Source organism: Tenrec ecaudatus, chromosome 9 (assembly GCF_050624435.1).
Source record: "Tenrec ecaudatus isolate mTenEca1 chromosome 9, mTenEca1.hap1, whole genome shotgun sequence".
Taxonomy (NCBI): domain Eukaryota; kingdom Metazoa; phylum Chordata; class Mammalia; order Afrosoricida; family Tenrecidae; genus Tenrec; species Tenrec ecaudatus.
The window spans coordinates 78,046,094-78,060,364 of NC_134538.1; the positions used below are offsets into that span (position 1 = coordinate 78,046,094).

Sequence of the window (14,271 nt, forward strand, 5' to 3'; positions counted from 1 at the left end):
GTGGGACCCGAATGAAGCGATGGGAAGCCCAGGCCAGAAGATGGGGTGGTCTCCTCGCAGTGGTCCCCAGGGGGGCTGTGGAGTCCATCTGGTCTCCTCTCGGCCCTCTGCGGCCTTGCGCACCTGCTCCTCTGGGTTGTCTGGGCGATTCTCTTTTCAGGACCCCGGGGGCATAGTGGTTACACAAGGGGGGGCTGTGAATGGAAAGGTCAGCGGATCTTTCCACAAGCTCCTATGCAGCCCACTGGCTGGGGGGGGGGCATTCAAACCGCTGATCCTTCCATTAGCTGCCAAGTGCAATGTGTCCTCACAGGGCAGCAGTACACCCCCCAGCCATCCTCTGGACACGCCGAATCTGTGCCAACCAGCGCACAGAGTGCATCCATTTTGGGAGGGGAAGGAGCACCTATGAGTGGGTCTTCCCCAGGGGGTACTTACTTCTGGGGATCTTGCTGGGGTAAATCTTCTGGCATGGTTTATATTCATCCGGGGGAGGAAAGTCTTCCTCAGAATGGAAGGTGAATTTAGACTCAAAGTCATCTGCAGACATGGGAAACGGTAAAGTTTATTCCTGGGCGAGGGCTTTCCTGGCGAGGCCTCTGCCCCCACCCTGGGTCTCCAGCCACCTCCATCGCTGCTGGTTCCCGAAGACCAGGGGAAGCAGGGAAGTGACGTGGGCAGACTGTCTCTGCCCATCACCCACCCTCAGCTGACTTCATCCAGTGTCTTGCAGGGACAAAGGGCTCCCCATAACCCAGAGTTCAAGGTGGAGAGCTTGGTAGCTCCACACAGACCTGCAGAGTCCCTGCGACATACACACCCCTTAGACCCATGGAGGGGAGCAGCGTGGGGCAAGAGGCAGAAAGAACATCAGTCCTCAGCTTGGCCGTGAGGTCTGACAGGGGTTCCCCAAAGTCCACAGGTTCTCCCAGAGCTCCAGAATGTGGGAGAGGCGGAGGCTTATGGGCCTTTCCTGGCTGTGTCCCCGCTTCGTGGTCTGCCACGTGGTGTGTCTGACAGTAGCCAGCACACACAGAGACCAGAGGGTGTGCCTGTCTCTGACTCGTCCAAAGCTTGGCTCTACTAGTCTCCCTGCCCAGAGGGCTTTCCCTACACCCCTTCACCTTTTCCAAATCACTCTGGTCTTTCAGCTGATGGACTTGTTTCTCCATGGCAGACAGACAGACACACAGACAAGTACACACACACACACACACACACACACACACACGCTGTTTAAATGTCGTCCACCCTCTCTAATTAGAGCGAAGTGTGTTTCAAGTCACTTGCTCTCCTTGTTGCCAGCAGAGCTCGGTGATGTGGCTCTGAAGGTTGGGGGGTGGGCACTGATTCCGCCCCAAACCCTGGGGAGACACCCTACTGAAAAGCATAAGGTGACTACAGGCTACAGCGAGCTGCCTGTCCTTCAAGAAGCACCCCAACATGGCAGCCCACACCATGCTGGTAAACTCTCTCGGGAAGTCGGAGGAGAGCACAGCCCCGCAGCCGCCCTGTGGGGGGTGGGCTCCACTTACCCAGGATGTGTAAACCTCCGTTTCTCAGCTGCTGGGTCGGGGTCCAGGCTGGGGCCTGCTGGCTCTTGCTGGAGAGCTCCGTGGTGGGGGATCTTGCAGGGGGAGCCGGGGGTGGATTTAGCTTCCCCCCACTGGTCCCTTGTAAAGAAGAGAAGCATGCATTCAGACACGGAGGGAGGAGGGAAGAGTGTTATAACCTATGTGAGTTATGCAATATGGTGAGTGAAAACCCGACTGTGGAGCCAACCTTGGGACTGAATCCCAGCTTCCCCATGCGGGCAAGTAACATCACCGCTTTGTGCCTAATCTCCTCGGGCTGCTGAGAAGATGATGAAATGAGTTGATTTAAGGGGCATGAGATCAGTGCTCAGTAAATGCGACCTGCTGTTCTATTACTAAGGAAGATGAGGACCAAGACCCTCCCTTCTCCTTGCAGTCAATCCAAGTTCACCCACCCACCACCGTCCACCACCAGACATGCCACTCAAATGTGCCCCACCCCCCCATGGCTCCCTTGGGAGGCTTCCTCGCCCTTTGCCAATTCCGTTCTGCTGGACTCATTTGGCAACCTGTTCTCACTGACATCGCAATCTTCGCTTCGCTTCTTGCAACGAAGGTGAGTACACCGGTATTATCTGTGCCATGATGCTCACAAAACAGCCTCTTTCTGGCCCTCTAATAAGGTGGAAGCAGAAACTACCCTCATTTCAGACATGGGGAGCCTACATTCAACGGTCAGATTCATAAATAAAGAGGCCAGGCAGATGCGCATCCCCAGGCGCAGGTCCACAAAGTGGCAGGTGGTTTCCAAGACCTGGGAATATCTCAGTTCCTCCCCTCCCTCCAGTCCTCGGCCATTGACTGGTCTCTGGCCCCAGCCTACTTTCCCCCAACCTCTCCCAACACTATTTGGCCTTCCCTTCCCAGATCCCCAGATCCCCAGGGAGCTATGTGTCTCCAACGGGCTTCCCTGGAGAGCGTAATTGCTGACTGAAAGGTTGGGGAAGCAGGTCTACCCTGTGGTGCCTTGGAAGAAAGGTCTGGTGATCCATGTCGGAAGAATCAGCTCTTGAAAACCCCAAGTCGTTCTACTAGGACATACTTGGGGGCGCCGTGAGTTGGAATCCACTGTATGCAGCTGGTTTCGAAGAACTGAAGGAGTGAATGGACGGCCCCTGCACTGGACAGGAAGCTGGCCCTTCGCGTGGTAGGGAAGGAGGAAAGGCCGTCACGCTGCCTCATCCCATTACCTTGTTGTGGATGTGCCCTCAAGGTGTCCTGACCCATAGTGACCCGGTGACCCCGTGAACACCAGACTGAAACATGGCCTGGTCCTGCGCCATCCTGATGCTTGTGTTTAGCCTGAGTCCACTGTCGCAGCCACTGTGCCCATCATCTCATTGAGGGCCTTCCTCTTTCTTGCTGCCCCTCTCCTTTACCAGGCAGGACGTCCTTGTACAGGGACCGGTCTCTCCTGGCAGCCCGTCCCAGGCACGTGAGGCACAGTCTCGCCATCCTTGCCTCCCAGTAGCTTAGAGCTAGCTTAAAGGATGGATGAAAAGATCGGCTCTTGGAGTTAGCGCGGTGTTTCCCAAAGCAGTGGTACAGCCCCCTTGGGAGCACTAGAATTATCTAGGGGAAGAGGGGCACAAAAGCAAATACGTACACTTAATCCTAGATGGCGGACAAACGTTTTTCATTCCCCTGGGGCCATGGAATAATTTTGTTTTCTGGAAAGGGGGGAAGTGGGCCAAGGAAGTCTGGGAACTCATGAGCTGGCTGATCTTCATGCAACCTGTTGGCACCCATCGGACTGAAAGCTGCGTGCTGAGGGCACACCGTGTGCGACCGCCACTTCAGGAGCGAGCACGTCAGCACGTGGAAATTCAACGCCGGGTTCTTCCTTTGGCAAGGCTGATGGGCTCCCCTCTCCGGACCCTTCCTGGACTCCTTCTGATGCCCCTTGAAATGTTCGATCAACCTGAAAGCTACTGTTGCCAGTCTTCAAGGACTTGGGAAAATGCCCATTGACTTAGGTTTTTTAAAAACGTGGTATTAGCTCTGATCCCAAAATATTATTTTTTTCCCCATGGCCTAAAGAATATATATATAGCCACCCTAAGGAGACCAAGCGTATCACTGAGAGCACGTGTGGGCAGTTTTCAATGTCCTTGTATGCATGTGAAAGCTGGACATTGAATAAGGCGGATCGAAGAAGAATCAGTGCATTTGAATTATGCTGCAGGTAACGGATCCTGAAAGCAGCCGGACTGCCTAAAGAACACGCAGATCTGTCTTGGAAGAAGCGCAGCACGCATGCTCCTGGGAGGCAGGGATGAGGAGGCTTCATCTCACATGCTTTGGACATGTTGTCAGGGGAGACCAGTCCCAGGAGAAGGACGTCATGCTCGGTAAGGTAGGGAACAGCAGAAAAGAGGGGAGCCCTCCACAAGATGGACTGATATGGTGGCTGTGACAATGGTCTCAGAGAGAAGAGTGATTACAAGGCATAGGGCTGGGCAGTGTTGAGTTCTGCGGTACACAGGGGGCTGTGGGATGGGACGGATGGATGGCACCTAGCAACAACAGGTATCAACAGGACCCCCGTTGCAGTACTTTGTGACTGCTACTCATGTAAGTGTTCATATGTTTATGAGTGTGTTTGGGCATGTGGCTTAATGTGTACACGTGTGAGAGTGAATGATGCATGCCCAGGTGTGTGATGTGTATTCCTATGATGTGTTTGGGGATGTGTGTATGTGTCAATGGGGTGTGTTTTCAATGGTCTGTAGCATCTGCTGGTGAGGGTTCTCACTGTCCTTCATAACAGAAGGGCAGGTCACATTTATGTGTGAGTCTGTGTGTATGCATGTCTGTGTGTATGCATGTCTGTGTATATGCATGTCTGTGTGTATGCATGTCTGTGTGCATGCATGAGCATGCATTCGGGTGTGTGTGTACATGTAGGTTTGCATGTGGGTGTGTTTGTGAATGGGGATGGCAGGATAGAAGTTTGTGTGGAGGCGGATGGGTGCTTGAGAATGCGTGTGTATGAGGATGGCTGTGTGAATGTGAGAGTGTGTGTACATGGGGATGTGGAGATGTGTGTCTGGAAGTGGCTGTGTGTGTGTGTGTGTGTGTGTGTGTGTGTAGGGGGAATGCAGGCGTGTGTAGATTTGAGTGCTAAGAGTGAATAGACCCCCCTTCTACAGGGAAATTAGTCTTGAGGACTTGCACTCAATTCAAAATCCACTGGCTGCTGGAAATATGAAAGAATGTTTCTTAATATGATTCAAAATAGAGCCCCTCACTGTTCTCAAGCCAACTGCAGAACCTGCCAAGAATAAGGCAGGATGCGAATGCAATCTACTGACAAGAGCCAGCCTGAAATAACACAGGCAAAGATGCAGCAGGAGGCTTTGTTCTGGAAATGACCTGCACCCCCGGCCCCCTCCATCCTGGGGTGCAGAATGGGAGCCCTCAGCACTTCTCTGGCACTCAGCCCCCACAGCCCTCACATGCGGTGGTATAGCTGCCCCACTTCACAGACGATGCCCCAGGAGCACATGGCTCGGAGTTGGCAAGGGAACCAAGGCTGTGTGTTCATGGCCAAGTCCCTTAGCCTCCCTCAGCCTTCTTGCCTCTAAAACACAGGCCTCATACGGTGAAGTCCCAACAGCCACACATTTTCACTGTGCCCTACGTGGGGCGCCCAGCTGCTCACTTGCCCCTTTCTGGGCTGCCTCTGGCTGCACTCAAGATTACAATGAGCCCTGCTGCTGCCACTGCTGCCTTTGCCCTGGGCTAGAGAGGGCTGCTTACCTGGGCCTCGGCCGGGTCTCTTCTTCTGCAGGAACGGAGGTCCTGGAGGGGCTGGTGGTGCGGGCAGGGCCTGCACCCCGGGCTTCTGGGGCGGAGCCTGGAAGCTAGGAGACTTGGGGGGCAGTGGGGGTGGTACTTCACTGCTGCTGTTTGCACCTGGCAGAGGGGGTGCAGGCACAGAAGACCGAGGGGGGCAGGGGGCATAAAGGGGGAGCGAGGAAGGCAGGGGTGGAGGAGCTGGAGGGGCTGGGGGCTCCCGAACATCTTGGGTGGGGCTTGCAGCCTCTGTATTGAGCCCTGGATACCCACACGGTGGGAGGAGGGGGAGCGGGGGTGGGATGGGTGGGAGGTGCAAGGGTGCTAACTGAGGCTTCACTGCTTTGTCACTGAGAGCTGAGGCCAGCACGGGTGGGGCTGGGGCAGAGGGAAGTGGAGGTGGTGGGGGTGGGGGTGGTGGGGGTGGTGGAGGTGGGGGAGCCATGGTGGGCACAGGGGGCACACCCATCGGGGGATTCCCTTTGTAGGTCTGGCTGGGTGAGGACACCAGAGGAGCTTTGATGGGAGAGGATGGGGGCAGGGGTGGGGGTAAAGGTGGGGGAGGTGGGGGGGTGGCAGGAGGAGGAGGGGCAGGCACATTGGGGCGAGAGAGGGCTGTCCGGGCAGTGCCATGTGCCTCTGAGGCATTTCCCAGCCGGGGAGAAGCCGGGGGATTCAGGGGACCACTGAGGTTCTTGGTAGGAAGCCTGGGAGAAGGGGCTCTGGAGCCAGGGGCCAGCCCTGCCTTGCCACCTGGAAGCGAAAAGAGCTCTGAGTTAGCACCACAGGCAGGAAAAGCGAACCTCGGGATCACGGCAGTGCGCGTGCGTGCGTGTATGTGCCGTGAGGGTGGTGGTAATCCCTCGCCGCCTCAAACTCAAGGCGAGAGAACAGCCTGGCAGAGACATGGCTCCCTGCATGTCCTTTGAGACAGCCTCCGGAGCAGGAGAACCTGCGGGCCACACAGGGCCCTGTCCAGGCGAACAGGCTGACCTCTTCTGGGGAAAGCCCAGGTCAGCCGCTGGCCTTGTGGTGAGCAACGTAGAACCCCCTACGCCACTGGGGCTCCTCTCTTCTCCCCTGGGCTCGAGGCCTCCAAGCTCAGGGCACAGGCCTGGCCTGCCCTTCCACACCTCCAGGCCACCACTTGCTCTCATCACTGGTACCTTCCAGGTCAATGAGCCAATCGGTTCCCGTGTGGAGTGCCAAGAATTCCCCTCCCCCAGCACTCTGTGAACAGGGCTCTCTCTGGCTCCCTGTTAGAGAGGAAGATTGCCTGGGACTCAGGAGACAGTGCAGAGACATCCTACACTTGGTGGCCCAGGTCAAGTGACCTGGAACCTTTCGGTGACACTGCCTCTGAAAGTCCACAGCCCCCCTTTCCAAAGATTTGTGCACATTTCCAAGGAAAGCACTGTTTCCCGTCTGTTCCCTCACCCTCAGCTCCTCCCCAACGACAGCAATTCCCTCTCATGACTCAAATTTGCATCCTGTCTATATTCCTCATTGCTCAGAGAAATACTGAGAAGCACAACATGGGAGCTCTGGTGGTAGTGGTTAGGCATTGGGCTGCTAACCACAAGGTCAGCAGTTTGAAACCAATAGCCGCTCTGTGGGAGAAAGATGGCCTTTCTACTCCTATAAAGAGTCACAGTCTGGGAGACCCACAGGGGCAGGTCTAGCCTGTCCTATAAGGCCACTGTGTGTCAGAATGGACTTGATGGCGGTGAGTTTGGTTTGGGGTTTGAATCTATATTTCTCAAGGAGTCCTGATGGCATGGTGCGCGAGGCATTGAGCTGCTAACGACAAGGTAGGTAGTTCAAACCCACCCACCGCTCTCAGGGAGGCAGATGAGGTTAACAGTCTTGGCCACCTTGTGCAGGGCGGCAATGAGGCAGACGGACTTCATGGCAGTGGGTATGTGGTTCACATTCTGAGCCACAATGACATAATTACCACGCCCCCTGCACTCTAGCAAACCATCCCGGCATTATTACCATGGATGACTTACAAAGGGTGATGATCGAAAAGCAAGATAGGGGTTGTTCCTCTCCATGTCTAAGGCCCCAACAGGAAGTTGGAAGCCCATAAAGGCCAAAGGGCATGCACCAATTCAGGCCCCGAGGGCAGGGGGCAGGGGTGGGTGGGTGGGTGGTGGTGGTGGTACATCTGGGTGGGCCCCAAACTAGGCCAGGTGGTTTAATTCAGCCAATGGGGTCAACCAGTACCGTCAATCACGCCTCCCAGCCGGAAAGCTCAAAAAGGCCAGAACCAGGAGACCGCCCACCCACCCCACATACACCCACCCCACCCCGCTCCCACTGCTCCTCTGCCTCCGCTCGACTGTACTGTGGCTCTCTCTCCCCTCAGGTTGCCACATGTGTGTGGGTGCAGTCCCGTGTTCAGTTAACTATAAAACCTGAAACTTCTTCTCTCCTTTATCAAAACCCGCTTGGATCACAAACCAGGATTCGGAGTGAATTTCTTTCTCAGGCAAAGCCAAGGACCTACGTATTTCTCACCCGAGGAATCTAACACTATTTTGAGAACAATTCTGTGGCCCAGAAACGTGCCGCGCATAGGATCCTAAGTGCACGATCGCCTGCCACTGCAAGCAGGTCAGGAGAGCCCACGCTTCCTGTCTTACCTGCTGCGTCCCTCTGGCCAGCTGGTCTCAACACAGGAAAGCCTCCTGCAAACAGATCGCCCAAGGCTGGGGGGGTGCTCCCACCTCGGGAGCTTGCCGAGCCTCCTCCTTCTTTGCTGGCTCCCTTTGAATCTGAAAAAAAGACAAGTGGATGAGACCTGGGGCCAGGGTCCTGTCCTCACACGCCCAGACCGCCCCTCACACCCAGGTCTTCCCCAAGCGCCCTCTGCCTGACGCGCAGGGGTGTCATGGAGCTAGGTCCGCCTGTGCTGCAAAGTGCTCACCATTAGGGGCCAGCCTCCCTGAAAAGGAGCCAGAACAAACGGACCTAAATACACAGATGTGCCACTTCATGTCTGTCTGGAAAAACCCAGACGGCACCTACGTCCAGGACTCCGTAGCAGGTATATGTTTGTTCTAAAGGGACAACAGCTCTCCTTTGAAGGATTCTTTCCACTTGGTGGTGGTTACAGTTCCCAAACATCTAGAGTGAATGAGCAGTGGGGCTCCAGGGAGCATCCCAGTCTCTGCCTCACCCACCCGCCCAGAAGTCCTGCAGCTTCTCCCTCCTGGCACAGGACAACAGGCATGCCAGCGTCCCAGATTTTTGGGGGCTCCCAGGCCCAGGTGACCACTCTCAAAAGCTCACTACCACTGAGTAGATGCTGACTCATAGTGACCCAATAAGATAGGATAGGTAGAGTTTCTGAGATTGTAACTCTTTACAGGAGAACGCCCCATTTTCCTCCTGAGCAGCGGCTAGTGGTTTCAAACCACTGACCTTTCAGATGACAGCCCAACTCATAACGATTACACCGCATGGGCTCCACCGATTGCTGTATTTGCTCAGGAAGCAGCTGCACCAACAGGGCAGCAAGAGCCAACAGGGCTGCCAATGCCAACCTCACTCCTGATACCTGCACCAGAGTCCCCACAGTCACCGCTCTTCGCCCTCACCCTTGCGTGCACCCATCCCACCCTGTGTCTAGACCCGGGCAAAGTCTTCATCTGGTTGCTGGTGCAGCCCCAGCCTGGCTCAGCCCTACCCCTTGCCCTCAGCCTTGTGTGGGCATCATAGCCTTTCTGGGGATTTAGCTTCCACTGGTGTGGGCACTGCCTGTGTCGAGCATGGTGGCCACACAACAGAGCGCATCATGCCCTATTGGGCAGGACAGACTGTGGATGTTGAGTGATGTACACCTGCACTGCCGTGCTGGAGACATCTATGGGGCCCTGGGTGGGGGTGGGGATGGCCAAGCTCAAAACCCAAACGCTGCCATCGACTCAATTCTGATTCACATGGATATGACAGGACAGGGTGGAACTGCCCCTGTGGTTTTCCCAGATGGGAACTCTTTATGGGAGTAGAAAGCCTCATCTTTCCCCCACAGTGCCCCTGGTAGGTTTGAACTGCTAACCTTGCCTTTTGCGGCCCATTGCATAACTCACTATGCCACCAGAGAGCCCCATGGGGGGAGCGGCAGCGCCCTCCAAATTAGACAATACTTAACAACGTTGGTGTAGAGTTGCCCCTTCTCAACTACACTACTTGGCTATAGGAAGGGAAAAAAAAGGATCCCTGGTGCCCTTGTGGGTTACGAATTGGACTGCTAACCTCAAGGTCAGTAGTTCAAAACCACCAGCTTCTCCTCAGGAGAAAGATGAGGCTTTCTCTTCCCTTACAGAGTTACAGAAATTGCTCCAAATTTCTTTTCCTCCTGCTGCTGTTTTCACTTCCCCAGGGGCACCCACCCATGCCTCCGTGGCCCTGCCCCGCCCTACCCCTGCAGACAGCTTCTAGGCAAGAGAAGACTCACAGTCCCCGGCGACACAGCCAATTCCAGCTTCCTAGTGTGTGTGGTTCCCACCCGCCATAAGGAGATTGTTCGCTTCAACAAGCATCTGGGCAGAAAACATTTAAAACCTGAAGCTACTGTGCGCTGAGGAATTAGGATACAGTGCCCACTGGTGGATGAATGTGGCCAGACTATTTGGAGAATTCATCGTTTAAAATATATTATGAAGCGGCTGTGTCAATAAAACAGATTTATCTATTAATTTGGATGGAGCAACTAGGTAGTTAGTCTCACCAGAAACTAATTTTTATTGCAATCAGTGTTAACCTTCTTAAAATGTTGTCTGTCTTTGCCTATTAGCATACAATTACAGATCGCAGATACAATTAACCCCCCAAATTATCACACACATAATTTTAAATATATTAATGCTTCACATTGATAAAGAGCTCTGCAGTCAACGTTTACTTGTCTTGGGGAAAAAGAGAGCACGTATTATTATCACCCTCCCCACCCCCTTTTTGCAGACGAGCAAACTGAGCCTCAGGAGTCCACTGACTTTCCTGGTAGCAGAGCCAGAGCCGGAGCGGGGTCGCTGGCTCCAGGCCAGCCGGGCGCCTCTTCTAGGCGTCCTGCTCTACAAGCTGTAGGGCGTGGCCTGTGAGACAGAGCGTGCCCAAGCCTGCTTCCTCGTGAAAACAGAAGAAGATCCTTGCCTTCTTTCCGGCGGAGATTTCATTTTCTGTGATTGAGGAGGAGGCTGCTGACACAGGAGAAACGACCTTCCCCTGTGCTCTGCTAACTATGTACGTGTGGCTTTTGAAAAGGTTGTGGGGAATCTATTATCTTTTTAATGGTACTCTAAATCTAATACCAGTGTCCCACAGCTTTTTGAAGCCCCCTTGTGTGTATATAGACACACATGTGCCTATAGACATGCCTATATGTTTGTGTCTGCAGGTATTTATCTACAGTCTCAGGGGAAAGACAAGACTTCCTACTCTTGTCAAGAGTTACAGCCTCAGAAACCCACGGGGGCAGTTCTAACCTGCCCCGTAGGGTCACCACGAGTCAGAATTGACTCACTGGCAGTGAGTTTTTGTCTTTGTTGCTTGGTATCTATAGTATTAGAATGAAAAGATAATTGAAAATTTCCCCCAGCTTTTAAAAGTGTGTGTGTGTGTGTGTGTGTGTGTGTGTGTGTGTGACAGATCATTTGCGTTTGACCTGGCTTCACCTGTCCGAGTCAATGACATTAACTGTGTTCATGATGATCAACTGTCACCTTTACTAGAAGCTTAGTGTTTCCTGAAGCAATGAGCCCCCACTTTTGCCCATTCATCCACCTGAGCACCCCTTGTCTCCACTAATAAACTTTTAAACTCGAATCATCATAAGTCATCTTTAAAGTCACCGCCTACTGGAGAAACAAGCTGGGGCTCATCTGCACAGGAGGGCACTAGCAAGCCCTAGAAAAGGCTGAAGGTGGGAGCACGCCGCCCCGCGGGTTCCCGGGAAAGAGGGTGCTGCGTGAAGAAGCAAGCCACACCTAAAGACTGTGATCTCATTCCCCAGAGCTGCCCACAGCACGAAAAGTCAGCGACACAGACGTAGAGGAGCCATTGCCAGCCTCTGAGAGCAGAAGGTAGGGAGTAACTGCTTACTGGGCAGGGGGTTTGCTTCAGGTGATAAAAATAATCCAGAACCAAAGAGTGGTGATGGCTCCACGAAGCCCACAATGTACTAAATGCACCGGCCTTGTGCACTTTAGAAAGGTCAATTTTGCGTTGGGTGTCTTGTACCATCATCGTGGTAATAGTGACTAAAAAGGTTACCCCGCCATGGGGGTCTTATTGGCATTTGACAGGGAGGGAAATGCACTGTAGACAAGACCTGGAAGGAAGCTGGTTTTCCTAGCCCCGTTGGTCTGTGTACCCACAGGGCTCAGAGAGTCGGAGGTGTGTCCTCAGCGCATGGTGCCCTGGCTACCTCGTGCACTTACTTTCGATTTGGGGGGCGCTGCGGTCATTGATCTGAGTGACTTTTCGTAGGCGAGTTCCCTGCTGGATATCTGCCAACAATGCACTCCGACCTTTCGGATCTGGCTTCCTTAAGCTGGTAGTGTCTGCGCCGACCTGAAAGAGAACAAGATGGACTGTAAGATAGTTGTAGAGAACATTCGCTGATAATATGTTAAGTATTAACGTAGCAGATGGACATTGGGCCTCTACTTAAGTACTCCCTCAATGCAAGAACACTTTGTTCTAATAACCTGGCATTCAGTGATGCTCACCTTCCCAACACGATCACTGAAGACAAAATGGGAGCATGGGAAATGTGGTGAAGAAAGCTGATGGTGTCCGGCTATCAAAAGATATAGCGTCTGGGTTCTTAAAGTCTTGAAGTTAAACAAGTGGCCATCTAGCTGAGAAGCAACAAAGCCCACATGGAAGAAGCACACTGTGTGATCATGAGATGTCGATGGGATCAGGTATCAAGCATCAAAGAGCCAGAACAAACAATCGTATCAATGGGAATGAGAGGGAGGGTGGAGTGGCGACCCAAAGCCCATCTGTAGACAATTGGACATCCCTTCACGGAAGGGTCGCAAGGAAGAGATGAGCCAGTCAGGGTGCAGTATAACACTGATGAAACACACAACATTCCTCTAGTTCTTTAATGCTCCATCCCCCCTCCCATTATGACCCCAGTTCTACCATACAAATCTGGCTAGATCAGACGAAGCGTGTACACTGGTATAGATAAGAACTCTCAACACACAGAATCCAGGAAAGACAAACCCCTCAGGAACAATAAGGAGAGTAGCAATACCTTGAGGATAGAGAGGAAGGGGGGAGAGAAAGGGTTAACCGTTTGCTATGATCAATGTATAACCCCGACCCCCAGGGTGACAAATGAAACATGGGTGAAGGGAGACAGTGGATGGTGTAAGATATGAAAATAATAATAACTTATAATTTATCAAGGTTTCATGAGGGTGGGAGGGGTAGGGAAGGGAGGGGAAAAAAAGGAGCTGATACCAAGGATTCAAGTAGAAAGAAAATGTTTTGACAAGGATGATGGCAACATAGGTACAAATGCGCTTGATACATGGATGTATGGATTGTTATAAGAGCTGCAAGAGCCCCCAATAAAATGATTTGTTAAAATAAATTATTTTAAAAAGAAAATCTCCCAGCTGCCCCTTCCCTCGGTGAGTTCCATGCCTTCTTTGTCTCCCCTCCCCTGCACAGTCCCCTCCCCAAGGCTGAGCTCGCCCGTGCGTGCGGTGACCTGCAGGTCCTGCTCACAGCCCAGTCGGGGGCACAGGCTCTTCCCTGGAGACCTTGGTGTGACTGTGACTGTTGGCTGATGCCGAGTCCACCCTGGACTCGCGCTGACCCTGAACCGCCTAGTCCTGTGCCATCCCCACAGTTGCTTTGGGATCAACTGCGAAGATAAGATTCCCATTAGCTGGTTTTCAGAAGTTGGTTGCCAGCTCTCTCTTGCTCATGCATCTGAGCCTGGAGGCTCTGCTGAAGCCTGGTCAGCACCATAGCTGCCCACGCGCCTCCACCGACAGATGGTGGCTGTGCGGGAGGTGCACAGTTTAAGAATTAAGGCCAAGCATCTCGCATGGAGGGTGCTGTGGTGACGCAATGGTGAAGTGCTCAGCTCCTGACTGAAAGTTTGGTGGTCTGAGCTCATGGAAGGAGCGTGCTAGCCGTCTGCTCCTGGAAAAGCTACAGACCAGACGATGGCATGGGCAGTTCTGGGCTCTCCTGTGGGGTGGACCCGATTGAGAATGGGGTCCATGACGTCTGACGACCACCCTGCACATGAAAGATGAGAGTTGTACCGCAGAACCAACAACGTCATCGGACCCTGAGCCTGTTTTCTGCAAGTTGATGCTGACCCCTAGCAAAGTACAGCTGGGCTCCAGAGGGTTTTCAACGATGGATTTGGGGGAAGTGGATTGCCAGGCTTCTCTTCAAGGCATTTCTGATGGACTTGAACATGAACTTTTCAATTAGTCACCAAGGGCAGTCTTACCGCTGCTCTTAGGTGGGGTTTCTGAGGCTGTAGCTATTTACCAGAGCACAAAGCCTCATCCCTTGGCCCTGGAGCAACTGCTGGGTTTGAATCTCCGACCTTGAGGTTGGCAGTCCGATACTTACCTGACGGAGCCACTGGAATACCTTGCTGAAAGAAACTCAAAAAGCTCACTGTCATTGAGTCACTCCTGACTCCCAGCAACCCTGCAGGACAGGGCAGCACTGCCCCTGAGGGTTTCCGAGACTGCGGCTCTTCACAGGAGCAGACAGCCCCATCTTTCTCATGAAGAGCAGCTCGTGCTTGTGACCTGCCGACCTTGCGGATAACCACCCTACATGTAACCCCTGAGTCACCAGGGCTCCCAGGAACCCTACATCA

General features: G+C 53.4%; 1 protein-coding gene across 1 annotated transcript in view; it reads right to left on the reverse strand.

Annotated features, from left to right (window-relative positions):
- The window catches only part of WIPF3 (WAS/WASL interacting protein family member 3), a 98,625-nt gene that overhangs the window by 11,423 nt on the left and 72,931 nt on the right, over positions 1–14,271 (reverse strand). The window contains exons 4-8 of the mRNA XM_075557327.1: positions 11,840–11,972; positions 8,042–8,173; positions 5,358–6,146; positions 1,536–1,673; positions 439–540 (exon numbers count right to left, since the gene is read on the reverse strand). Coding sequence (XP_075413442.1) covers positions 439–540; positions 1,536–1,673; positions 5,358–6,146; positions 8,042–8,173; positions 11,840–11,972 — 1,294 coding nt within the window. The remainder of the gene's footprint in view (positions 1–438; positions 541–1,535; positions 1,674–5,357; positions 6,147–8,041; positions 8,174–11,839; positions 11,973–14,271) is intronic.